The sequence below is a fragment of the Cyprinus carpio genome, chromosome B4 (assembly GCF_018340385.1).
Source record: "Cyprinus carpio isolate SPL01 chromosome B4, ASM1834038v1, whole genome shotgun sequence".
NCBI classification, from domain to species: domain Eukaryota; kingdom Metazoa; phylum Chordata; class Actinopteri; order Cypriniformes; family Cyprinidae; genus Cyprinus; species Cyprinus carpio.
In genome coordinates this window covers 16,979,138-17,006,506 of record NC_056600.1, presented here as the reverse complement: position 1 = coordinate 17,006,506, position 27,369 = coordinate 16,979,138, and the positions used below count along the sequence as shown (strand labels likewise).

Here is a 27,369-nt window from a genome sequence, read left to right as displayed (position 1 = left end):
ACAGAAATTTAATGGAACTGTGATTCATATATGTTCATAGACAGGCCTATTAACATTTCCAATGTGTTTGTGAAATACTTGCAGGTTAATTTAAAAAGTGTTGTCTACAGTCCCTGTGTTTAAAACTGCGATCATTTGCCTACAGCACTACAGCTGCAGAAGCAAAAAAAAATAAAATAAAACTTTATCCCAAACTGAGTTCCATTTTGCATTTTCTCCAGGAGGCGGCACAGCAGTCGTTTATTATGGAAAAATCGCCCCGGGCTGAAAGTTCCGTTACTTTCTTTTTCTCTTCTCCAGCGGGAAGCGTCTCTTCTCTCCTCCTTCTCACATCACATCCGGCTCGGTTTCCCGAGCACTTTGGACTCGCTTACAGTGCAGCGTTTAGGATGTCCGAATCATGTAAGCGAATCGATTCGTGGAGACGATTCTTTTATCTTCGGCTCATTTGATTCACTTGATTTGTTGTCTATAAGTTCGCAAACGTCCTGTTGTGGCATTTTTAAAGTGTAGAAAGTATCAATGGACCGTCTTAAAAATATTTACCGAATTTTAGTCATCATTTAAATGTGTCTTCGCGCAGCATTTTGTTTAGCCTATCTATTTTTGTAGTGAAAAAAACGTGTTTAATGAAACTCTTCTTTAATGATTCTTTAATTTAAGATTTACCACATTTGTTTACTTTACTGGTGTCAATTTTTTCACGGTATTTACACTTCCATAGTTCACCTTACAGCCGAGTGATTCACAAACGCTTGCGAATTGGTTCAGAAGAATCATAAACAAAGAACCAGTTCAAAAGAACGGCTCCTGCGCGAATCGGACATCACTGTTACAGTGAGTGTAGCAGTTTTAAAGAGGCTGCCGTGGATCTGCTGCTGATATGGAGACTCTTACCATCCACAGACACTGATCGTGCAACTTTACTGAGCCGACTGAACGGATTACGCGCTTTCATGGCTGCTCTCCTGCCACATTAACAACTCCAAACATGTCCAAAAGCCTGAAGAAGAAAAGTCACTGGACTAACAGAGTCCACGAGGTCGTGTTATCCAGGGGTCTCAGTGGTGATCTTGGGTTCGAGCTGCAGGGAGGCGCGGAGAATGGACAGTTCCCCGTTATTGGAGAGGTGAAGCCGGCCAGGGGCAAACTGCACCAGGACGAGCTACTTCTGGAGGTCAATGATACCCCAGTGGCCGGACTGACCATCAGGGATGTGTGGGCTGTGGTCAGACACTGCAGAGACCCTGTCCGTCTCAAGTGTGTCAAGCAAGGTTAGTTTTACATTCATTTAGTCTAAATGTAAGTTCATCTAAAGTGCCCAAATTTGACCGGTTTTCAACAAAATGGCATAACGTTACTTACTGTATACAGTTGTTATTGCTACTGTAAAAAGCATTTACATGAAAGTTAATAAAGCTTCCAGAAACATTCTGACTTTATTTATTTATTTAAATGTTGTTAGATATACAACTATGAAGCAAACAAGCGCTAGTTTAAGTTTTTCTCATTTTTCAACACGTTATCACACTTTTATTGTAATAAATAATGCGATTATGGCAGAAATTATGGTTACTGTTGTTACACCTGTTTGTGTACGTATTTGCACGTGAGCGCGAACTTTTGCATATGTTATGTATCACATTGCATCCAAATGTAACATAAGAAGAAAGAAGTGGCGTTGTTCGAGTTTCACAACTGCTCAGACTCGCGTGGGAAAGTTGCTGGTTTGTTGCTGTAGAAGCGGAGCTGGTGTGATTCTAGAAAGGGGGGCGTGGCCATCGCCACAGTAGCGCGTCCTGGTGGTGATGTTACGTCATCTTCACGTTTATAACGTCAATGCGCTGCATGCCATATACTATTTAGTGTTTGTAAACTTCTTGCTACATTTACCTAAATTGAGCTGCTTTGTTGACACTGAAGGGTTATCTTTCCGTTATCCTTCCGTTTAGTTTGTGTTATCAGACTGCGATCCGGTCTTTGCGGGTGTGCCACGGTTCTGAGATACATCATGACATTACTATTTTCCCAATAGGCCTGTATCTGAACCTCACAATCACACTGTCATGAATGATGCCAGTTTAGTTCAACACAGTGGCTTGTCCTTTCTGTTTAGTTACAGACCCATAATTGTAAGCAGTTTAGCTTCTTTAAGATTACTGGTTTAGGATGTGAGTGGGGCATTCCTTTCCTTTGACATGCTGCTTTTATAAAACCTCCCATCAGTAAAAAATCTTCTAGAGAAGGGGGTTTAGAACTATTTGATCCCATGAAACCCTCAAATATGATGATCACAGGAAAGGGACCTCTAGCTGAAAGTATTGCACATCTTACTGTTAAAAAAAAGCACTAGTCTTTAACAGTAACAACAAAAATACTATAAAATAAGCAAGTCTAATCTCATGCTTTCCATCTAGAGTATTCTAGAAATTAGAATGAAACTCTAGCAATGTTTTTTTTTTCTTCCCTTGAAATTTTCTGTGGACTATGGAAGACTTTATAATTGTGACTTAGCATCTCATTATATTTAGATTTTTTTCTTATAATAATGATCAATGTCCCATAATCATGAGCATCTCATTATATTCAGAAAAAAATCTTATAATACTTAACATCTCATAATAAAAATAAATGTTCTCATAATAATGAAGTTAATGTTTTATAATAATAAGAAGCTTTCCTATTGTATAGAAAGTAGAATGAATATTAATAATGTAGAATTTGGTAAATTTGACTTTTTTTCCTGGTCCCCTTATTATTATTAACTTATTATGAGAAAGTGTCCCATTATGAGATTTCAAGTCATTGTTACTAATTAATTTTTTTTAAATATATTATTTCTGATTTTATGACAACAACAACTAATAATAATAATACTTATAATGAGGTTTCTCATTATTTTCTCAGTGCAATGAGATTACCATATGCTAAATATTTTTTATGAAAAAAAAATATATATAAAAAATATAAGTGCTAAGTGATTATAAGAAAGCTCCTCATTATTATGAATCATATTTTTCAACAACCCAACTCACTAATGCATGATTATTATTATTATATGCTTGTATTTTATTAGATGCATTTAGCTTCTTTCCCCCTATTGTCCATGACCCAATCAAACCAGACCCATTAGTGGCAAGCCACTGCTCTTGATATCTTCAAAATAGTTTGTTACAAATTTGGCCTGTGAGAATTATCGCTGAACATTGAGATTGAAGTCAGAGGCACTTCATTTCAAAGAGAAGACACATTTGACATTGCCACCTTATTTCATTGCCATGACCCTTGGATTTTTCTGTAGGCCCAACAAAATCAAGAGATCAATAGCTTTGCTCTCCGCAGAGCAATGCTTGTTTAGCTTTACAGAGGGTCAAGGATGTGCTATCATTTGGATAGCAACACTTTATACAAAACCTTAAAAATATCCAAACCCTTTGGCCTGATATTGGGAAGTAACTCTCCTGTAATCCAGTGCTTTTATCTCTTAATTATGCCTTTTACTGTTTTGATATCCAGACACTTATTTATTGGTCAAAAGATGTGGGTCTTTCAATGGCCAATCTGGATAATATCTAAAGAGCACAGCTGGACTATATATAAATATAAATATAAATATAAATATAAATATAAATATAAATATATATATATATATGTGTGTGTGTGTGTGTGTGTGTGTGTGCTGTAGATAGTATCAGTGTTTCCATACTGGTAGTTAAAAAAGTTCAAATTTTTGTCGAAGCGTTTCATGTAATATTTTTCTTTTCGAGTGCTGTAGCGGGGGCCTACTTGATATTCATTGGACACAGTAGTAGGGCAGACACAAAACTGTGGTCGGTGTGGTCAGATGTCTAGGTAAGTACCCTAAGATGAGATGTCTGTAGCATTCATCTGTGAAATAACAGGTTGGGAAACACACACACATACACATTTACACAGCCCCCCTGGGATGACCTGGCCAACTTTTTGATGTCTGGGTTTTGAGATATCAGCGAGACCGGTTGGCAAAGTCAGTTTTTACATTACTTTGAAATGCTGCAAGCCGACCTTTAAATGTAGTTGTTTTTATTATTTTTTTATTATGATTTTATGATTATGATGATTATGGCACAGCACATTATTGTATTTATGTTTCATTCATCCCCTTGAGGTAGGATGATTATATGAGGTTGACAAATGATCATCTCTCAGCAACCAGTTATAATTGTAAATTTAATTTGAGATTAGATAATGTAATTATAATCATGCCAGCTGAATTAATGTGTTAATGCACAACGCTTCTGGACATTTTCTCTCCTGTTTCATGTTCCTCTCTCCACCCACTGCCTGACCTGCCACTTTCATAAACCGTTTAGGGCCAGCAGTAGGCCACATGCTTGATTAAACCATGCCAAGGGGTCGGTATAACCAGGATGTGACGTCACAGATAGCAAGTGCAAATTTGGTACTTGCCTCAAAGGGGCTGACAACCCTAACCAGAAAGCTTTATTTTAAATAGAAAAAAAAAAGCCTCGAGTTGGAGACTGTACCACAGCAACCGGAAAGCATGACATCATAAAAGTGCGGTTGTGGCATCTGTAAACCTAGGGACTTCAGTTTGGAATGGGTTTAGATTTCACCAGACTGAGTGAAAAGAAATGGCTCATCCTGTTGCCTTTGTGCTAACTTCTATGATGGCTTGAATTGTGTGGCTTTTTGAGAACAGGGGTACAGTTACTTTAAGTGACTGAACTCGAAGAGTGGTGGGAATGTTTTCTTTTATGACTTTATTTTGAGCCTGTTCACCAAAAGTAAATCTGTTCAGAAAGAGAGGTTCGGATTCATTTACTGGTCTTTTCTGAAGGTTACACTTACTGTACTCTGTCTTAAATCAGGTGGCAACAAGTGTCTTGTGAATCACCAAATTTACAGTATACTAGAAATCTGCCAGTTTTTAAACGTTTGGTTTACCTACCCATTTAAGTTGATACGGAAGCTCATTTTTGCCATAAGGACCAGTAACAAGCTCTGGTAAATAATGTTTCACTAGCAAAAGCTTTCAAAGACACTCTACAGCCAGCATTCGTTTTCTAAACAAAGCTTGAATTACACTTGTTAAACATTGAAAGATGAGGTGCTAGAGTTCTTGCAATCAGTTAAACTGAAGATCTTGCTGAATACAATCACATTGGTATCATTAGGTAGGCTTTATCAGAAAAAGTTTACTTGTGACAGTAAGCAGCCTTCTCCATGCCTTTGTAGGGTTTGACCTGACTGGAGGCAACATTAACCCAGCAGACATTAGTCATAATCCTTATTTTGATACCTTATGTGGTGCCCCAAGTTAAATCATGAAAGTTACTAATGCATACGCTTAAACAGTGGAACCTTGGTTTAATAGTGTGGCACAAGAAACAGGCATGCAATATCGTACTCTGAGAAGTCAAAACACCAAGACAAGTGATCTTTGTTTCCCAAAGTTTATTGAAACTAGATTTGCATGACCAGAATAACTTCTCCACTAGAAACTACCGTCTGCTCATTAGAGATGGTCTTGACATCAGTGTCTCTGCCTGTAAGGGAAATGTTAGTGTGAAAGCCACTTAAATTTTAAGTTCCTCTAGTCAAGAGAAAGCAAGAACTCACGTTTCCTGGTGCAGCTTTGCTGACAGGAGCCAGAAGACTGTTGGCACACTGCTGTACTACAGTGGATAAAGATCTGACAGGGAAGAAAGAGGATCAAGTCATGGTATCCTAGAGTACAATTAAGCATTTAAGTATATTTGGGGGGTGCAGGATGGATGCATACAGTTTCCTGCAGAGGAGCCAGCGATGTCTGATCTACAAATGTGAACATCTTCACAATAAAGCGTTTGTAGTGGGTTGGGAACTGAAGACCAGATGATCCAGACACTGGCACCAACGTTGTCAGATAACGATCATCCTGGTAAGGGCATCTGAAAGGGAACACAACCCTCAGAAAAAGGACTCATGGACTAACTGGATAAAGATTGCCATTACACTCACCCATCAACCAGAAGGTCCCACTGGGGCAGACTGAGTGGGCTGGGGGTTGAAGTTGCCCAGCAATGTCCCAATATCAGGACAAGGTTGGGGTCGGTCCTCCCCAAAATACGCACCTCAACATACACTGGTTCTCGCAGGACTTTTGTGACAGGATAATCAGCATCACTGTAGTAGGACGTGTAGGCCTCATCCCCTGAGGAACACTGGTGTTTAACCAGAAACTGCAGCAACCTGGAGTCTTAAGACTTCGGGAACACGTAGGACAAGCACTTACCTTCTGCACACCCTTTGGTAACACATTGGCCATTTGCCAGTCTAAGCTCCACCCTGAGGGGTCCAGGGGCAGCTACTGGTGGAGGTGGAGGAACAGTGTTGACCTCCACAACAAGAGCTTCCACAGAAGTACCAGAGTATCTACACTGGAAGAGAAGCCTGGACAACAAACAGCAAGCTTGGACCACTTGTCAGAGTTTAACACTTACACCAAGTCATAGATCACTCACTCAAAATGGCTGTCCCTTGTGATAGACCCAAATGGTCCAATCCCCACTTCATACGAGGAGGTCATTCGGTTCTCATACACCACATAACCATTGTCCTCCTGCAAACAGAAACTGTTGGCATCCAGTAGATGGTAAGCCATGCAGAAAAAAAAAGCAACTCACCATCATGCTTGTGCCACAAGCGGTCACCGGGAACTGGTATATAGCAAAGGAAGGTGTGGACCCCACAGAACTGCAAGGTGGGTCATTTCCACCCAGTAGACGGATCGAATCCAGACTCAGTCGAGGCAGTGTAACATCTCTAGCCACCACTACCACAAACTGACCATCTCTTATACACTGGACAGTCACTGGAACAAAGGCACAAGAGCAGATTAGTGTTGAGGATCAGTTTAACAGTGCTCTCAAATAAAGGTGCTTCCACAAAGAACCATTCAGTCAAAGGTTATTTAAAGAACCATCTCTTATCTTATGATCTGAAGAACCTTCTTTCACCACAAAGAAGCTTTTGTGAAACAGGTTCTTCAGATGTTAAAGGTTCTTTATCGAACCATTTAGACAAAAAAAAAAAATAATTTAAAATTGTGGCATCATGAAGCATCTTTATTTCTTAGTGAAATAAGACAACACCAACTCAACATGCTTACCTGCCTTCCCATAGTAACACTGCTGTCCATTAAAGCAGCAATTGATAGCTTCACATTCAGTAGCACTGATACCAGGTTGTCCACATTGGATCTGCTCAGAATCCGTTACAGCACATTTATCAAGGGGATCTGCCTGTGCCACTGGCTTCTGAAGCTGAAACTTCTGAGGAAACTGCTGATTAGTCTGTTGAAACCGCTTGTCAGTTTGCTGATACATCAGAACTTGAGGGTTCTGGGGCAAATTACGCCACTGTGAAACAGCATGACAGAAAGCACACAGTGCCAATACTTGAACCAAACACCACCTTATAGCCATCATTCAACACTTAGTCTTACTATTGAAATGCCACTCAGTTGGTCTTTTTGTACTCTACTGATTTCAGCTGATTAACGATAGTCCCTCCCTCTTCATTAACAGTCATGGTTCTCCAGACTTGCACAAATGGGAGCACAACTGGATGATTCTCATTGATTCAATTGTCCCTGTTTCATACATTTCATTTCAACTTGAACTTAATTGAAAATAGCATACTAGTATTATTTCTGCCATATTGAATTCAGCCTTGGTTTTATCTTTCATTAGCTGAATTTAATTGTTGATGTTTTGACAATTTTGTATTGTTTTTTTTTTTTTCTTTGAAACACATCTTGGAATGTACAGGCCTGTATTTTCAGACTGGTTGTAAAGAAAGCTGGTTTAACACACTCATGATTACATTGATACTTGATACTTGAATCCTGTCCCAGCCATAGCTGCTCTATTAGTAAATGTTAAAATAATTAAATTACAGTCATTCATATTATAATATAAGTGCTTTTAATATACTGCACACGCTGCAATATCAAATCCTTCGGTATAGCCCAAAATGTTATTTACCAGGGTACAGGTTAGCCCTTCACTCATGAGGAAATAATATACCTCATAAATGTATTGAACTATTTATTGTAATATGTTTCTTGTCAGAGGCTCCACCGAGAATTTTTATTTTATTTATTTATTTTTTGTCTCTAATTGCCTAAACAAGATGAGGAATTATTTTACTTGCCACCATCACCTTTGTCTGAAGTGGGAAAGAAATGCTTATAAAAATAAAATTTGATTTAATCATAACATAAAAAGTCATAATTATGGCATAAAATATCAAAACTATGACATATTTAATCATAATTAGGATTTTTATGTTAGAATTATAATTTACCAAAGGATGATTTTCAAGCACCTAACAACATTTAGAACACCTTTGTAACCGCATAGCAATACCATTGTGCCGGTGAGTATGTGCGAATGCATCTAATTTATGTTTATTTGCACTGGATTCACTGCAGTGTTTGTTTATGAAAGCACAGGACCAACTGCATGTGTGAGATATCTGTGGGAATTGAGCAGACTCTAGCCTCAGGAAAGGCAGGAATGGGTTCCACCCCGTCTAGACGAGTGAAAATGTATTGATGGATCTCATTTTTAGTCTCAAGCTCTATAGCAGCTTGCCCATGAATGCTTGTCTTGTCATATGTTTATGCGGGTTGTGTCTCCCAGATGAATGCATGGCATACTGGCGCTCATGTAGTAATGATGTGCATGCAGTCACCCAGAAATCCTGCAGAAGTCAGGAAATACTGGACCTCTGGTGATCTGAAACTGTCTTTCGCCCTCAGCACTTTAGTTATTGTCAGTCTGCATGGTGCAACGCCCCTGAGAGGGGTCGGAGTTTGTGATAATGGAGAGTCATTACTCTTTAACACTTCTTCTCCATCTTTTAGTCTTTCACTTTTTGTTCAAGTGGGAGGTTCACTCAAGGGAGCCAGCTGTGTTTTTTTAACTATAGCGGCATGCAGTAAGCCTTTTTTTTTTACTTTTTCTCTTACGCACCCTTGATCTGTTCCATTTCTAATACTGATGATCCTTTATATATGACATTTCAGAGCAGAACACACTTGAGGAGCTCTGTTATTCATTTGCCTGAATGATGGCTATTGCATTGCCCCTTTTAATGAAGAATAAATGTTGCCAGTGCCATTGAGCAGTATGATATATTTATCATTTTCTCACTTCATTTTTATATCCAACTGTTGACAGCTTTTTAAAAATCACTGGAAATTTGAAGTAGTTGTCCAGTTGTCTCCATTGAGGTTTTGTAACCAACAAATTGGTAGTTTTTTTTTTTTTTTTTTTTTGGTTATAGCAATTTTTATTAATAAGCAGGTCATGTTTTTCCCACTTCGTAAAGATTTCTGGGATATTTTTCTATTTTGCTGGTCAAGTACAAATTCTTTATATAATAAATTAATAATACCAATTATCTGGTGTGTTGTAAACAAGTTTTACTCTGTTTCTAGCCAATAAAATATTTTAGTGAAGAAAATAAAATATAGGTGTCAATGATTACAATCACCATTGTTTCTAAATCATAGGGCCTTTGCAAATTTTAAGATTGATTTAGAATACATTTTTGGTAACACTTTAGGTTGTGTTCACTCTTGTAGTTCAGTTCAGACCAAAAAGGAAAGTGATACATTTGACAATATACATAAAGACAAAGCCATTTGGTGATACACAGGACAAACAAACAAGCAAGGACAAAACAGACTGTCAGAACCCTTATGCTTTAGTATACGGATCAATTCTCACTATTAATTAGTTGCTTATTCGCATGCATAATATCAATATATTTGCTGTTTATTAATACTTATAAATATTCTACATCCCTAATCCTACCCAATACCTAAACTTAACAACTACCCACTTATTAATAAGCAGCAAATTAGGATCTTATTGAGGGGAAGAGTCATAGTTAATGGTTTGTTAATGGCGCGAATTGGACCTTAAAATAAAGTGTGACCATGTTTTTTATGATGTATTTTAATTAATGAGTTTTAAAAATCCTTTTTTTTTGACACTCTTAGTCCTCTATATTTTCTCCTGTAATGGGGCACTTTTCTAACAACAATCTACTCTCAACCAGGATCACCCAATAGTATGTGTCTTAACTAAATATCCTGTTTAAGTCACTTTGTATTGTATGAGGGCTTTGGGTGGTTTCTCTGTGGCTTATTGGATTTGCCTATAATTTGTTTGTGGCTGCCGTAGTATTTGTGTGAGAGTGAATCTTGAGTGAATAAAGGGTAATCCAGTAAGAGCGTGTCTGAGTGGGCCAACAAATCAAGAAGATTTTCTGCCATAGGTTAGGACTGACACTTGATCTGAAAACACTTGACTTGAGATTCTTTTCAGCATCATATTGAGTGAATTGAATGACGTTACAGCAGCACTGGTGATAGTGATAGATAGATAGATAGATAGATAGATAGATAGATAGATAGATAGATAGATAGATAGATAGATAGATAGATAGAGATATCGGTAAGATGTGTGTTTTTTTTTGTTTTTTTTGTTGTGTGTGTGATGTGATACATTTCTTTTTTTTAGTTATGTCCATTTTATTTTATGCTCCATGGCTGTCTGCTTGTTCACATACCCTTGCTCAAGGACGAATGATTCATCGGTCTGAATTTATCCGATTAGCAGGTACATTTGGGTCGATTTTATTTCACTTCAAATTAAATCACCTGCAGAGAAAGACATTTGCTTTACTTGTGTTGGGACAGTTTACTTTAAGTGGAACTTTCATCTCGAAAGATATGTAAGTGTCCATGTTATCATGTCCGTTCCTGCGACAGACATGGAAAAAGCTGTTTCTCGGCCAAGAGATCTGATACCAGTTCTGTGAGAGACATGTCTGAGTCAAGCTCCATATATCTATTGTGTCTCGTGTTGCTTGATATATCCACGATAAGCAGTGTTGTAGAGAGAGGTGGATAATTTTGGGTGAAGCTTCCTGTGAGAAGCATGTTTGTTGAGGAAAGCGGTTGTGCGGTTGTATTTGTGGTTGATGATTCATATTTCCTCATGAGGCTGTCACTCAAGGATCTGCAGTCCTCCGCTTTAATTTGTTATTCCTAAAGCTTGTGCGATCAAAACTAATTAATTTCTGAAACTCTCAATGAAAGTGTGGCACCTCCTCCCACAAGGGTGCTTTTAGTGCATAACAGTTTGGCATCTGACTGAAGCTAATGGTTTAGCGAAACTGTGTGCCAGAAGTGTCATGGGAAATATGATTTTTCTTGCATGTGAAGAAGATGAAGGCTTTGTTTAGAATTGTAGCATACTTCATACTGTGCTACTATACAGTGTGTGCAGGAAATGACCTATTTTGTTGTAAAAATATGCAATGTTGAGGAGTATGCATTATACAGGTATGCACAATATGCTGATGTTGTATCAGTTATAGTCTCGTATTAGAGATGTTTTGATCTAATACATTTATTAGAAATTCTGGCTGATACGAAAACCTCAAAATTATTTTAAATTATGCCCAAAAAGGCCTTTCTTAAACATGTTAAAAGTGGGGTATACCTGTATATTTAGTGTGCTTGTATTTGCTTCCAAAAGACAGATATCAGGAGATATAAATAAAAACAGCTTGAGAAAGTACTTTGATGATTCACTGGAAAAAGATTGAACACAATCAATACAAGTGTGTGTGTGTGTGTGTGTGTGTGTGTGTGTGTGTGTGTGTGTGTGTGTGTGTGTGTGTGTGTGTGTGTGTGTGTGTGTGTGTGTGTGTTGTGTGTGTGTGTGTGTGTGTGGGTGGGTGTGGTGTGTGTGTGTGTGTGTGTGTGTGCGCGCGTGTGTGTGTGTGTGTGTGAGAGAGATTCAGGGAGTCTGTTTGTATCTTATTAATTTCAACTGTGATTGCAGAAGGCCATGGACAAAGGAAGATGGACTTCTTTTATGCACTCAAACTTTTATACACAATTAAGATGTTTTCCATTGAACCAGACTAGTTCTTTGAATATTTATACACAATTTAATGAATGTTTTATATATTCAACAGTTTCTTTTCATAATGGTGAATGAGCACAATAGGTACTGATTAAATTCTGCTCTTACGCCTCAATGTTTGAGGTGAAAACAAAGTGACCTGTAGTTTAAATTCGTTCAGTATGTACACCTTTATGATTAATAACTTGGCGGATGTGACAAGCTTAATTGTTACTGTTACTGGAATGAAAAATGTTTGCCCACTTGCTCTCAGATTAGGATTTGATATGTTTAAAATGTTAATTATTTAACTCTGCAAAAAAGGTTGATGTAGAAATGAGCTGTTTGTTCTTTCTTTCATTTGAATCTGCTCAAATTGTGCTTCAGGCAGATGGTTTTCTGTCGTCATTTCTATGAATCACACCCTTTCACAGTGAAGATGTCGTTTATCAAAATCTGCCCACCTCTTGTTGCCATGTGGGTTATTAAGATTCATCTTCAGTTGAATATAGCCTTCTTTTGTTAAGAAAATAACATAGGCTGCTCTACTTTCAGCTTTCTCGCAGTACTTCCACCATTCTGGCACCAAGCTGTTTGTGGTCAGCAAAGCCTGCCAATGAAGAACAGCAACATCTCAAGCCTTACCCTATGACATCATCAGCACAGTCATGTGATTCTAAACTTATAAGGTTAAAAATCTTTCAACAGACAAATTATGAACCAACCAAGCCAATAACATTAGAACATTTGATTTGAAGCAATAAAAAAAATAGTTTTTAAAGACCAAATTAATTAGCAATGTTGCACTTTTATTGATTTATTCCACCTTATAAATTATAGGAGAAACATCTGAGACAACTTTGATCGCTAAATATAGAGCCATCTAGGGGACGAGGTGATGGGAAAAAATGGATAATATATCAGTGTTTTGGTGTTCACTTACATACGTAACTTATTGAGAAACTTTGCATTCACTTTTCACGTGGTCTCAAAAAAGTATTGTGTTCTGAAAAACGTTGCTTTTGCTCGAAAACTTTTTCGAGCGCTCTCACAAAAGTATTGCGTTCCCCAAGAAACCTTGCATTTGCCTTCAAAACTTTTTGTGTGCCTTTCGCAAAACTATTTATTTTCCCAGAGAAACTTTTCAATTGCTTGCATTGCATTGAAATATAGTTTTTCCGCTCACCTTTTATTATAGTATTTCCATCACAAAAGTTTTGCGAGCGAATGCAAACTTTCTCCGGGGAATGCAGAAGTTTTGTGAGAAATTGCAATAGCATTGAAATATCATTTTTCGTCTAATCTCATATTTTTCACATCACCATGTCCCTTTAGGGGCCCTGTACATAAATATACCATAACTGAGAATGTCATTAAGAACTCCATCTAAATCAATACAGTTTACTTCCGGGGTGATCTGTTATTGGACCTTTTTTTTTATTTATTTTTTTTTTTTTAAAGATTGATTTCTTGGCTTCAGTTTTGTATTATGTATGGTAGGAAACAGTGTGTGTGTGTTTAGGGTGATTTTGAAGAAAGTCTTCAGTAATTAGTAGTTAAGGGAGTACAGTTTTCCTCTGCTGAGTCTCACAAAGACTCTCAGAAACAGGCCGACATGTGCCACATTGTGTCCACTCACAAATAAAACGCCCATCTTCCCCTTGACTCACTGTCAGCTTCTTCCCTCCTCCTCCTCTTTCCCACACGTCTTAACTTCCTCCCTGCATCTGTCTGTTTTTAATTAATGCCTACTGTATTATCTGAAGTATGTGAGTCCTGTTGTTGGCTTGGCATGGAACTGAGGAGGCTTTGTTTACCAGCGCAGTATCTGCTTGTTAAGAGCTCACATGATTAAATAAGTTGATTAACTCAAAACAAGCACAAAACAAGTCTGATTGGAGGTCAGTGTTTGAATGGAGGTCAGGGTTTGTACCTAGAATAGGTCTCTTTTACCTAAAGAGCACTGATTTAGAAAGCTTCAGTGCAGCTTTGAGTATTATGTTTCATGTAAAACAGGTAAAACCACTGTAGAATATCCAGTATTATCTATATATTTAAATTGCTATTGTGTAATATCACACATGTGCTTTTCAAATGAATGGCAGCCATGATTTGGCTAATAGATTCTGCACTTTAAATGGTTTGTGCTTGTCTAATTAATCAAAATCTATATAAATGAGCTTTGAATGAATGGTGTAGGGTATGGAGTGTTGGATGAGGGCTTCAGGATGGACCTGTGGTCTACAGTGGGACAATGGGTGGATTGGTATTTAGGCCTTTGTGCCCATTTGAGGAGCCCATCTCTGCATACATTACCATGAACGATGGGCCATCATTGTTCTTACATAAAAGGAACGCACAGTTATTCTAATGAAATGTGGGAAAGGGGATCACTCTTCTTACCTCTCTGCCCCGTTCCTCCATTCACTGTTGGTATGCTGCTGTTTGTGAACTCTATCAGTCCTACATTAGTATGGCAGCTCAAGTGTTTGGTCATGTTGTACAGTATGTGAATATAAATGTATACAGTATAGGTGTAAACTACCGTAAACAACCCAATATATTTTGTTAATGTAAATGTCATTTTTTTTTATGTTTGTGGCTCAGCAGTGAACATTATTCTAAAGAAAATTATTTGTCTTTTGTAGAGTTTAATCAACTTCTTTTAAAACAGCTTTCCTTTTCAGTTTATTTCACTTATCCATATAGCTATTTCTGCATAGTTTTATCAATTCACTGGATTAGTCTGGATCAGTTTTGGTACATAGCTCCCATTGTTTTACTCAAAATGCATAAACATTGCAAAAACACAATAGGTGGCAATTTACATTGACTTTACAACATTTGCTACATTTTAGGGGTTTAGTAAGAAATAAAATTGATTTTCACATATATATCACAAAATATCAATTGTCACGGACTAGCATGAATCTAAATAAATGATCTCTTATTATAACTGAAAAAGTTGAATGTGAATCATAACAAACTGCTTTTACGTGGGCAATATTAGCAGAAAAAGCATTTCTATCTTATATAATATGAAGCGTTATTATAGACCAAGTGTAACAAAAAAATAGATATTGTTATTTTTTGTAACCTCTAAAAAAGGCAAAGACAATTTGAAATGTTCATAGAATATTACAGTAAACAATAAATAATAAAAGTGGACTGTATACTCAAATTACGCGGCTGAAAACGATCAATCAGAGCTAAGTAGACGAAACACAAGCAAGGAGTTCATTCTGGTGCAGCTTGTTTTTTGAAGTCTAAACCTTTTAATGTCTCTCTTTCTCACTTGCTTCCTCTCTTTTAGTCTCTCACTCTTTCATGTTCCTTTAATCGAGGTCTGAAATTTATATTCTATGCTGTTGGCTGGTGGAGAAGTTCAGCCATTGACTTATGTAGGTCAGAAGGTTTAATTGGATCTCACTTTATTGAGATGGAGCCCTTTGTCTAAATGTGTGTGGATGCATATGTGCACACACACTCTGCAAATTGAAGGCCGCTGTAATTTCGAAAAAACAATATAATCTTTCCCGCATTGCTGGTCCCAGTGTAGCGTCCTACAGGAGATGAAAGGATGGAATGCAAAGCAAGCCGAGAGTTTAAGGTTTTAAAGTACACTGAGAAATTTCCCCAAGCTGCTGTCAGTAAAAGCACTGCAGCGTAACCATTATAGACTCCAACATTTAAATCAAAACACTCTGGGAGTCTTATCAAATATGAGAAGGTATTGGTTTGTTGTTTATAAACAGCAGGAGAAATGAAACTTTGCATTACAATCTTAAAACATATTATTGGTGGATACCATCAAAGGGTTCATCCTGCAAAAATTTCATAAGTGTGCAATGTGAAATGTTTAAGATGTTGTAGGAAACAATGGACACTTACAAATCACTTTTAAACAAAGTGCATTTGTGTTAAGTTAACTTTATCTTATTGCTAATGGTCTTTGTCATTCATGTCACCAATATCATCAGGTCTCTTCATTGTCGCACACTGCTGTCAAAGTGAACAGCCCATTAGTAAACACCTCAAAAGTGATTGATCTACATGGGCAGCAACAAAATTCACTGTCAACAAATGCTGCATTCCATTAACCTCAGAATGTCGACTGTCAGAACTGGTCACAGCCAGTTGACCGTGTTCCAGTACATGAGTTGGAAAACCAAGATGGATGTGTCAATTGTTAGCAATGCCAGTTGATAACAACACATAAAAAGCAATATTTTATACACATAATACCAAAGTATCATATCCACAGATAGAGGATGGATGGTATTGTGCAATCATTGAGACACAAACTACCAGAAGTATTAATAAACTATATATTACCACTTTTTCGCTTACTGTTAATGTGCTAAAAAGCCTTTTTGGATTTTGAAATCTGGGTTGTTGAGTTGAAACTCTGACTTGAGGAGGTATTCCACCTAAAAGTGCAAGTCTCAAGGCCTGTTCAACACAAAACTTTGTCAGACAAGTTGAATTAACATTTTTGTTTACTTTTTGGCAGTAGTGGACACTTACATAAAGTAGAAATACAGCGGTAACCCCAGTTTTCGTTTTAAAACGCTCTCCGTCCACAGTAGAGTTTTTAAGCATTTTCCAAAAGTTCTCATCCACACTAAAACACCAGAAAACATTCAATTCGATTTACCGTGCATGTGTAAAGCCTCAAAAAAGGTCACAGACAATACATATGGAATAGTCATGATACGTTTCATGTTATTCTTCTGGCAGGATCATTTTATTTAGGAAAATATCTCACCATTCATTGATGCGTTCAGGTCGCATTCACTCACGAATTTATGTCTGATCTAAATCGCAACTGCCCTCATGTTTTGCCGCAAACAGCAATCGTGAGTAAAATTTCTGTCATCTTTGCAGGACTGTGATATGAAGAGTGTACAGAGTAACACATCTGTATCAATAGTGTGAAAGTGAATAGGCACAATACCGGTATAATATATATCGATAAAATATGCGTCACATGACTTAACATGCATCATCGTTTTCAAAAGCCTCCGTTTTCACAGTCCACACTACAACGGGAAAATGGCATATTCAAATGTATCCATTTTCGAGGGCGTTTTCAAAAACTCAGTTTTCCTTGACAAAAATGCCGTATCAGTGTGGACAGAAAGCCAAAACGAAGAGAAAAAGATGCATTTTCGAACAAAAACGTATTAGTGTGGACAAGGCCTAAATGAGTACAAAGGCATTTTTATCAGTCATAACTTCTTGGAATGCTTATTAGCCTGTTAGCCTATCCTGTACAAAACACAAATGTGCAATTACACATTTTATATGTTTTTGTTTGCTCAGCTATTAAACAGCACCATTCTCAGGTCCTTCCTAAACTCAACTCATTGAGGAAATTGAATGCATCACTGCTCTGTATCTGAAGGATTCGTACAATACCACTTTAGAATTTTGCCAGTTTAATGTTACTGGCTGCCTTTTGCAACAGCCTTCTGTACTGTACTCTCTAGGCCGGAAACAGCACCACATGCCCTGAACAAACACTAACAATATAACATTCAATCTAGTGCTTTTTCAAAAACCACTGCACCTGTCCAGCATGTTCAATACTGTAATCAGTTTACCTGACTGCTTCCTTAGTCATGAAATGCTGTTTCTTTTTTCAGCGTACTTTAATGTGCCGCTTGAGGAGTTCAACGTCAGCATCTTCAGACTCTAGACAGGCTGTAATCATTGACTCTTCAATATGTGCCACTGTGAAAAAGAGGCTCTGGGAGATTGGTTGCTAATTTTAGCTCCACTACAGCACGGATGCTCTCTGCTCTTAGTGGTGTCGAATTGCATGCGCTTGCGTGTTTGCGGGTCGTGAAAGCATGCAGGTGTGAGAGTTTTTGTAGCGTTGCAGCCCTTGTAGCATCACAAAGATCAGTTTATAAGTATGAGAAGACAATTAAGAAAAAAGGGGATGTCGACATTACCCTTCTATGTTTCTACATCTTGTTTAAGCCTTGATTTAGTAGTCCGAAAAAGCTAAGCTCAAAGATGTCTAGCACAGTTTGCCTCTTTCCAATCTCCTTTCTTATCTCTTTTTTCTTTCATACTGGACTGAAGTAACCCCTTAGGTCTGCTTTCTGCACTGAGAAACTAGGGCAGGGTCTTTGTGAGCTGACTGAAAGCATTTATAAGTGTGCATGTCCACAGACCATCTCAGTTTCAAAGTCACCAAGAAGTCAATTAAAGAGCTTTCCCTTTTATCTGTATGTATATGTCCATTACATAAAAACAGAGGCTTCAGAACTTAGTAAAAGTGCAGTCATATTAGTGAAATTTTGATGAAATCCATTGTTCATTGTCACTATATATACATAAAATATCTGAAAAAACTATATGTTATGGATGTAACGATATCAAAATCTCACGGTACAATATAATTGCGATATGAAGTCCACAATACGATATTTATTGCCATATTTAAGAAGAAAAAAGACAAATGAAGAATTGGGAAAAAATTTAAATGTTGCAGATTGAGAGTTCAAAATTAAGAGCTCCAACCCATGTTTCTTAACTAAAAAAGCATAAGTCAGAAAAAGTCAGTAAATTGACTTGTACCTGAACTTCAAAGGGGACTCAAAGCTCTTTTTATTTGTGACATACTGTCTCAGTCTAAATTACATTCACACTGGTGTGTTAGGAAGCCAAACAAATTAGAATAGAATAATAATAATAACAATAATGACAGAAGAAACCTTAAAATAATTGCACTGTAAAATAAATGAAAAAAAAAAAAATTCATAGCAAACACAACGCTAAACTCAGCACATTCAACAAACGTGTTGACTGCATTCATTCACTGTGAACGGAGCCATTCGGAGGCACGGAAAACTCCGGATCATGAGCTGATTTCCTGAACGATGTGTGCACTTCTCTTTAAAACTCGCAGTGAAAATGACTTGATGAAGGGATTAAGCCATATTGTTCTTTCAGTTTTAGTTTGTTTGACAGTTACTGTGCTAAAACACAAAAAGTTGTGCTAACGCACAAAAAGTATTCTCGTAGCTTCGCAAAATTTAAGTTGAGCCACTGATGTCACATGGACTGTTTTACTGATGTCCTTACTACGTTTCTGGACCTAGGAATATTTCAGTTGCATTGCTGTCTATGGAGGGTCAGAGAGTCATTTTTAATCAAAAATACCTTAGAGCCAGATCTACGGGTTTTAGACATCCTGTATTAATGACAGAATTTTCATTTGGGTGAATAATGCTTTAAGCAATATGTAAAAAAAATAAAGTGTTTTGCATCCTAAATTGAGATAATACATATATAATGAAGCAAAAAAAAAAATATATATATATAATATATATATATATATATATATATATATATATATATATATATATATATATATATATATATATATATTGCATTAATAATTTCAGAGAGTTCATAAAGATTACACTATTGTAGTACATTAGTACAGCATTAAATTACAAAAGGTGGCTTTTGATTTCAATATATGTTAATATATATACTAAGATCTGTTATGTCAAGATATCCAAGCTGTCCAATGCTAGAAAGCTGAATTATTAAGAGTAAGAAAAATGGGTTTCAAAACCCATTCGGAAGAGTATTATGACAACACAATCACACAATCCACTTAAAAACTACTGAGATTCTCAGATGTAGCTACTAGTCCCAGATTTTGGAGAGCTCAGGTCTTAAAATAGACAAAGCTGAGGTCTGGGGTCTGAGTAATAACCGCAGAGACCTGAGACCTTGTCTTTGTTCAGTCAGAATAGATGACAACAATTACCTGCTAAGCTGAATGACAGCCCTGTGATGCTAATGCTAATTTATGTCAATAGATAGAGACCACCAAGGCCACCAATGACTTAACTTAAAGGACGTATCCTTCAGACTCTGTTCAGGGATTGAATAACTCTCTCCTTTTGTGTTCCTCAGCATAAAACTGCATTGTAGAATCAAAGCAATGAGAAAAAGGTGAGAAATCATTAGCTTCAAGCATACACAGACACCATGTTCTGTGTTACCTGTTATCTTGGCTAAGCTCCTAAGCTGCTTTCTGTGTTATTTTTTTCATTTAGATCGGAGCAATTCCAATCCCCAACATCTTTTGTTAATTTCATCAGCTGATTTGGGCTGAGAGAATGAAGAAATTACTGTCTGCCTACTGTGCTCTGTGTGACTGATATTCTGCAATTTAATAAAAAGATAAAAAGATTTGCACATTGTAGAAAATCGCAGACAATGGGACCATAAAAATAGATAATTCTTCTTCATTAAAATAAAATAAATTTATAATTAAAATAAAATTTAAATTGATTTAAATTAAGTATGAATTAAGTGTGAAGTTTTTTTTAAAATTTGTGTAATGTTTTAGTAAATTATTTATTTCTGTTACAATTTTTTTTAAAAAATTAAAAGGAAAGATAATGCAATGGCTAAAAATGATATGGAAATATGGTTTTCTGCAAAATAAGGTACGAGTCTAAATGTTATGTTTTTGGTAACTTTTGAAACCTTTTGAAAACTGTCATTCTTTTTTTCCATTTCCTTTTGGTTGTGACACCATTCAGTTCAGTGATTGAATGCGTTAGTGGGGTTTTCTCTTGGCACAATGTATTCGTTTTGGCACAGTGTTATTTTTGGCACAGCTGGGCAGGTTTTTTGTAGCACAATTTATTTTACATTCACCCAGCTGGAATTGCCTTGTAGTTGGACACACTGTAATCCATAATTGCAATGTGCAGTGGATCAAACACTCTCTCTTCTGGATGTGCTCCCCTTTCTTCCTTCCAGCTCCAACCATCTCAGGGTGTTTTTCTTTGCCATTGTTCCCTTTTCTTGCTCACTGTGGATTTTTCAGACACTGATATGTGTGAAGGTACTGTAGTGTTATAATATGCAACGAAGACTATGGAAAAATGTTGAATTAAAAAAGTACTTATTTAATGTATTTTTTAGCTTGAGGTCCTTCCTCCGTTATATGAACCTAATGACCAACCCAGGCTTACAGGCCTCTAATTACATTGCAAAACTCCAAAAAACATATCTGCGGTATACATACAATTCACTGCAGCTTCCAGTTGAATTGAACTCAATATGCAGTAAAACGCACAACTTTTCACACAAATTAGAGACTGATTATCTATTAATAAAGCTTTGATTTCACACAGTTCCTGGCACATTGCTATGTTAGGACCTGAAAACACTGTTATTGTGCATGTTTTGTAGACTAATGCATTTTGATACTTAAACCATATAACCAGTTCCATATGTATGGCTTTTCTAATATAGTAACCTTGCTTTGTAGCTCACCTTGCACAGCACCATTCTTGCAATGTGGTGCACTAGATAGATAGATAGATAGATAGATAGATAGATAGATAGATAGATAGATAGATAGATAGATAGATAGATAAATAGTAAACTTGCTTGGTAGCTCACCTAGTACAGCACTGTTCATGCAATGTAGTGCACTATATATTAATATATCTGTAGTAATATATATATATATATATATATATATATATATATATGCTATATATGTGCACTATATATTAATATATCTGTTTTATGGAGTATCTCCATTTAATGTTTGGGGGAAAACTGGAGCTCTTTGACCTACTTTTAGGGGCAGTACTTTACAAGCAGAGGAAATAAATTCATCCACTTACACTGGGAAAATACCACTTTATAATATAAGGACCTACTCAAAACACTTATGTAACCATCTATCTCTCTAATGCAATGCCATTTGCTTGTGACGAATATGCTTTTGTCCTCTATTTGTCAAGGCGTCCACAGTTGAATAATGACCATTCAATCAAAAGTCCCCACAAGAACAGCAAAACCACATTTGTTCAACAACAACTATATCGATATAGCACTGCATTAAAATTCATGGACTTTGTTTTATTTGATGGCTCCTATTTTGCATTTAAGTGAACGAAAGCTTTGTTGTATGGCTATCATTATACTGAGGATGGCAACATTTATTATTTGCTTAGTTTGAGCTGACCAGCAGTTTGTGGAAACTATTTGTGTATCTGTTGCTATGGTATTGGTTAAATTGGTGGAATATTACCAGATACCTAATTGGACCTGTGTACATGATGAAAGTAAATACGACCTACTGACTCCTCACATATGCTCCCTGTGTTTTTGGGACTCTGGTAGTCATGGTGCGGGGGTAAAACTGTCATTAAGCTAATGCTATAAATGATTCAGTTGTGTGTGAAGCACCACCAGTAGACACACAACAAAAGGTGGCCAACTGAGAAAATGTCTGGAGCCGTTTTTGGCCCGTCTCTCTGTTTTGGATTGTGTTGGCTTCTAGCATAGGCAGTTCACAGTGTGTCTTCATGTGTAGGGTTTAAATGTGTCAGATAATGTTATCTCCACTTGGCACTGTGTGTATAATTTAGTGTGTGCCTTTTTTATTATTATAGTTTAAAATAACTGTTTTCTATTTTAATGTAGAAAAGGCTGAACCTTCAACAGCCATTACGCCAGTCTTCAGTGACACATGATCCTTTAGAAGTCATTCTGATATGCTGATTTGCTGCTTAAGAAACAATTCTTATTATTAGCAACGTTGAAAACAGCAATACTGTATAGAAATTTTGTGGAAACCATCATATTTTTTCAAAACTCTTTGATTTACAGAAAATTCAAAGAACAAACATGCATGAATAATCTTTTACATAAGTTCTTTTTATTTTATTTAGCATCCTTGCTGAATAAAATAATTTATTTATTAATTAAACATTTAAAAGGTAGTGTATATACACTACACACACACACACACACACACACACACACACACACACCAATATGTAATATATAAATGTTTTTTTATTAGAATTAACCATTTTTCAGTGTTAAATGAAGTGTATATATATATATATATACACTACACCACACACACACACATATATATATATATTAGAATTAACCATTTTTCAGTGTTAAATGAAGTGTATATATATATATATTCTAATAAAAAATATTATAAATTATATGTTTGTCATCTTTATTTTTTTCTTTGATTAGTTTTTGAAAGCAATGGGCCAGTGTTAGTTTTATTGATACTTTGGTGACAAAAATTGCAATTATTGATAAACTTAAAACCGAACCAACCTTTTGAGCTGAAAATATCTAGATGCTAGGTTTTCGATTTCTACTGTATCTATCCTCTCAAGAAGAAAAATCTAACATTAAAATAATTATTTAATACTCAAAAATACATGTTCACAAACACACTCCATAAATGCTTATTTTAAATGCTTATTTTAACACACACACACACACACACACATGCGTCTCCCTCTCATTTCTCTTTGTCAAACGCACATGGTTTAATTCAGGGCTGTCTCAGCCATGCAGATAATTATTTTGCAGCAATATTAGCAGCCTGTTCCTTTTCAGGGAAAATCATTAGTTGCCAAAATTAGACACAAAATCACTAGAAACAATGAGCTATTGTCTGTTTTCTAATGAAAATGAGCATATCAATGCACAAAGAACTGTTACATGTTACAGTTATGTCACAGCTGCTTTCAGCAAAGGCTGTGTCACTTTGTGAATATAGTTTTGCTATCTTTTTAACATTTGACTTTGTGGAAATTAGCACGTGCATTTTCCTGTCAATGCATTTTATATCTGACTTCCAAATCTGCTTATGAAGTTGCTATGGCTGCACCTAAAATGTGTACAGTCATGTAACTTTTCAAAGCTGTGAATTTCGTAATTTATGCCAGCTGCGATATATGCTTCTAATGTGTACACGTGTCCTGTTGGTACATGTGTGGGTGGGTTTTTGTGTATAAAGTTGTGTTATGCCCTCAGTGTGCCAACCTCTTCAACCTTCCCTGGCACTCAAACCCACAGAAAGAGGAATGTGCCAATGAAACGGCTGGGTTTGTTCAATAGAGGAACTCTCAAACCCATTGCCCTGCCAGATTCAGTATTTACATATTCAGAGAAGTCAAACGGCGGCCATGTTCTCACTACATGAAGCTGCCAGGCTCACAGAAGCTCAAATGCCTTTGCACAGACTGTGTAAGACATGCTCTAGTTATGGCGTTCTGGACTTGATTCACTCGTTAGCTTCAATCTCCTCTTCATGTGGGCTTTGTTTACTTCTTCTGTTTGCACACAGTGAAGTCTCTTTGCTCTAAATAAATGTTTAGATAAATCTTATTCACTAAATGATGTTTCAAGTTGTTGAAAGCTGTAGCCTTTGCTCTTGCTCTACTTTTGTAGTAGGCCTAATTTTCATTTTATAGCAAACATAAAAAGTATTTTATGCTGACCAAGCTTGCATTTATTTGATTAAAAAAGGAAGTAAAATCAGATTTTGAAATATTATTACAATAACAATATAATTAAAACAACTCTTTGTTGTATTTTAACTGTATTTTAAAATGTAATTTATTCCTGTGATGCAAAGTTGAATTTTCAGCAGTCATTACTCCAGTTTTCAGTGTCACATGATCCTTTAGAAATTATTCTAATATGCTGATTTTCTGCTCCAAAAAAAAATGTCTCATTATTATCCATGTTGAAAATGGCTGTGATGCTTAAATATTTTTATCGTTATATTGTGATACATTGTTTTTATGGATACTTTGATGAATGGAAAGTTCAAAAGAACAGTATTTATTTTTAAAAATAAACCTTTTGTCATTTAACTGTTACTTTTGATCAATTTAATGTATCATTGTAGAGTAAAGTATTAATTTATTAAAAGAAAAGAAAAGAAAATTGACCACAAACTTTTGACGGGTATTGTATGTCAGGCAATATTAGAGATTTTTTTCATTTATCAATATTGGAAATATATACAATTTAATTGTGCATGCTCATTTCCCCCTTTTTTACGTTACAATAAAAAAATAAAAAAAAAAAAAAATTATATTAAAAATGCAATATTTTATTAATTAATTTATTTAAAACTCTTTGAGTGTCTAGGAAAGTGCTAAATAAATGTAATAATTTATAATGAATTATTTATTTATTTAGACAAATGTGACCCTGGACCGCAAAACCAGTCATAAGGGTAAATTTTTGTAAAATTCAGATTAAAGTGCCCCTGTTACGGGTAGTGAAAGCTTTATATTTTGGTTTTAGTAGTCCCCAACAACAGATTGACATGCATGCAAGGTCAAAAAACACTTTCATTGTCTTATAATCATAGATATATACACTTCCCTACAAAGGCAAAAGATCTTAACTCGCTAGAGTGTGAAACTGAGAAAAATGACCTTAAAGTTTTTTACATGTCCAACCAAATTAATTATATTTAGATTTTGGAAATATAGCAATTGGTGTTTTGCTAATCAAAATGATCTACATTAAAAATAATTGATCTCAAACTTGATTTTTACCCCTTTTTTGTAGTTAATGTACTCTGCCTTTGCATTGTCTGCAAAATGTGAGAAGTCACACCAAGGCAAAACGCAGTAACTTCCACATTATCAGTATTTAGTTGCTGATCACCATTAAAAAAAATTGTTATAGTAACAGCTGTATAAAATCTAGTGATCATAGAATGTCTCGATACTAACAAGTTATTTGACTAACAAGCAGACTGAAAGTTAAACATAAGTGGATACCGTGGATACCAATTTATTTGCTATGCTCAGTAACTTAAAAGAATACAGACATAGCATAATTGCTTTTATATTGATTTGTATGAAATAGCTTAACCTAAAAGAACGACTTGTGGATTGATGTGAATGCCAAAAAATGGGAATAATGCTCAGAATGCTTGTGGATTAAACATCTCAGATGACGTTCATTGCCATGGATTGATTTGATCAGGTTACAAGAAAAGGTAGGATATGGATTTAATTGCAAACTTTTAGTAGGCTACTGATTTTATGATTGATCATGCTAGCTACGGCATTCTAGTCCACACGCGTCCAACTAGAAGTGACAGCCTGGTGAATAATCTGCATTACAAAAAGAAAAGAAAAGAAAAAAAAAATCTTTCAAGGTTATTCACGATTACATATTGCTGCCAAGGTATCTAGTCTTTACAGTGCTTTACTATATGGAGCTGTTTGGTAGATCGCGATCTATCTACAGTAATTCATTTTTCTACACCGTAATTAAAATGTGGCAGACTTTAATGGACAGTAAAACAAAGTCAGAACGCCGTAACTCAATTTGAGCGTATATGTAGATGCCTCATTAGCAACTGTTTCTATGAGCCGTGATATGTAAGCCATCCGCTAGTTTGTGATGCTTTGTGTACAGCGTTACCGGGGAAACCGCTATTTTACCGCTCCAAAATCGACACCTAGTGGCAAAGGATGAATTTGCATTTTCATTCAGTCCAGCTCGAAAAGACCAACAAGTAGGCGGAAGTGTCTTGGGAAGTCAACATGAAACGTCTTGGGATTAATTTTAAAAATGACTCGTTTCAATGATTCAGAGTCAACTTTCTTTTGACAGACAGTAACTTTGTACACAGTGTACTTTCAGATTTAAAACTTTGCAGGATGTTTTCATTCATTAGGTCTGTGTTAAACACTGCATGAAGGGGTAATTTTCAAAAATCCATAATAGGGCCACTTTAATACATCATCTGAAAGCTGAATAAATAAACTTTAACACTGATGTATGGTTTTGTTAGGATGGGACAATATTTGGCAGAGAGACAACTACTTCTAAATCTGGAATCTGAGGGTGCCAAAATATCTAAATATTGAGAAAATAGCCTTTAAAGTTGTCCAAATGAAGTTCATAATAATGCATATTACTAATCAAAAATTAAGTTTTGATATATTTACGGTTGGAAATTAACTAAATATCTTCATTGAACATGATCTTTACATAATATCCAATGATTTTTGTCATAAAAGAAAAATTTTAAATTTTTACCCATACAATGCATTTTTGGCTATTGCTACAAGTATATCTGTGCAATTTAAGGCCCCGTTTACACTAGTGCGTTTTCGTTTTAAAATGCATAACTTTTGCTATGGTTATGCCTATCAATTACACTAATTCGGCATTTTCGGCACTCGAAAACGAACACTTTTGAAAACGCTTCAGACCCCGTTTTAGTTTGAAAACTCTGGGGTTGCGTTTCAGTGTAAACGGACCAAAACGGAGACTTTTGAAAAGGCTCTGCGTATCCTTGACGACCGTGTAAACAATAACATCATGAGCATTGTTGTACCCATTGATGTATACATAGACTCCCCATTTGTTCGCTCCAATCACGTAGGCGTGTCCGCGATCTAAATAATAGGGAATATACCTATTCATATCTATGGCTGTATCTGCATGAATGGTCTCGTGACATGCGTTTTAGGTTGTGTAGTGTAAACGGAGATCGTTTCTGAAACGCGTGTAGACGAGGATCGTTTTCATTCTA

The 27,369-nt window shown here is 36.1% G+C and overlaps 2 protein-coding genes across 2 annotated transcripts in view; one reads left to right on the top strand and one right to left on the bottom strand.

Moving 5' to 3' along the window:
* The first annotated feature begins 815 nt into the window (after positions 1-815).
* LOC109061655 (membrane-associated guanylate kinase, WW and PDZ domain-containing protein 2-like) overlaps positions 816-27,369 on the top strand; it is a 181,042-nt gene continuing 154,488 nt past the window's right edge. Inside the window, 1 exon segment of the mRNA XM_042722226.1 lies at positions 816-1,274. Within this exon segment, the coding sequence (XP_042578160.1) occupies positions 992-1,274 (283 nt within the window). The 5' untranslated portion in view covers positions 816-991.
* LOC109094050 (zona pellucida sperm-binding protein 4-like) lies at positions 5,443-7,504 on the bottom strand. Its single transcript, XM_042722224.1, has 8 exons — positions 7,154-7,504; positions 6,669-6,856; positions 6,507-6,604; positions 6,278-6,435; positions 6,004-6,196; positions 5,786-5,933; positions 5,623-5,695; positions 5,443-5,549 (listed from the first exon to the last, which is right to left on the bottom strand). Exons 1-8 carry the CDS (start codon positions 7,470-7,472, stop codon positions 5,467-5,469), a joined length of 1,260 nt encoding a protein of 419 aa, XP_042578158.1. The 5' UTR covers positions 7,473-7,504; the 3' UTR covers positions 5,443-5,466.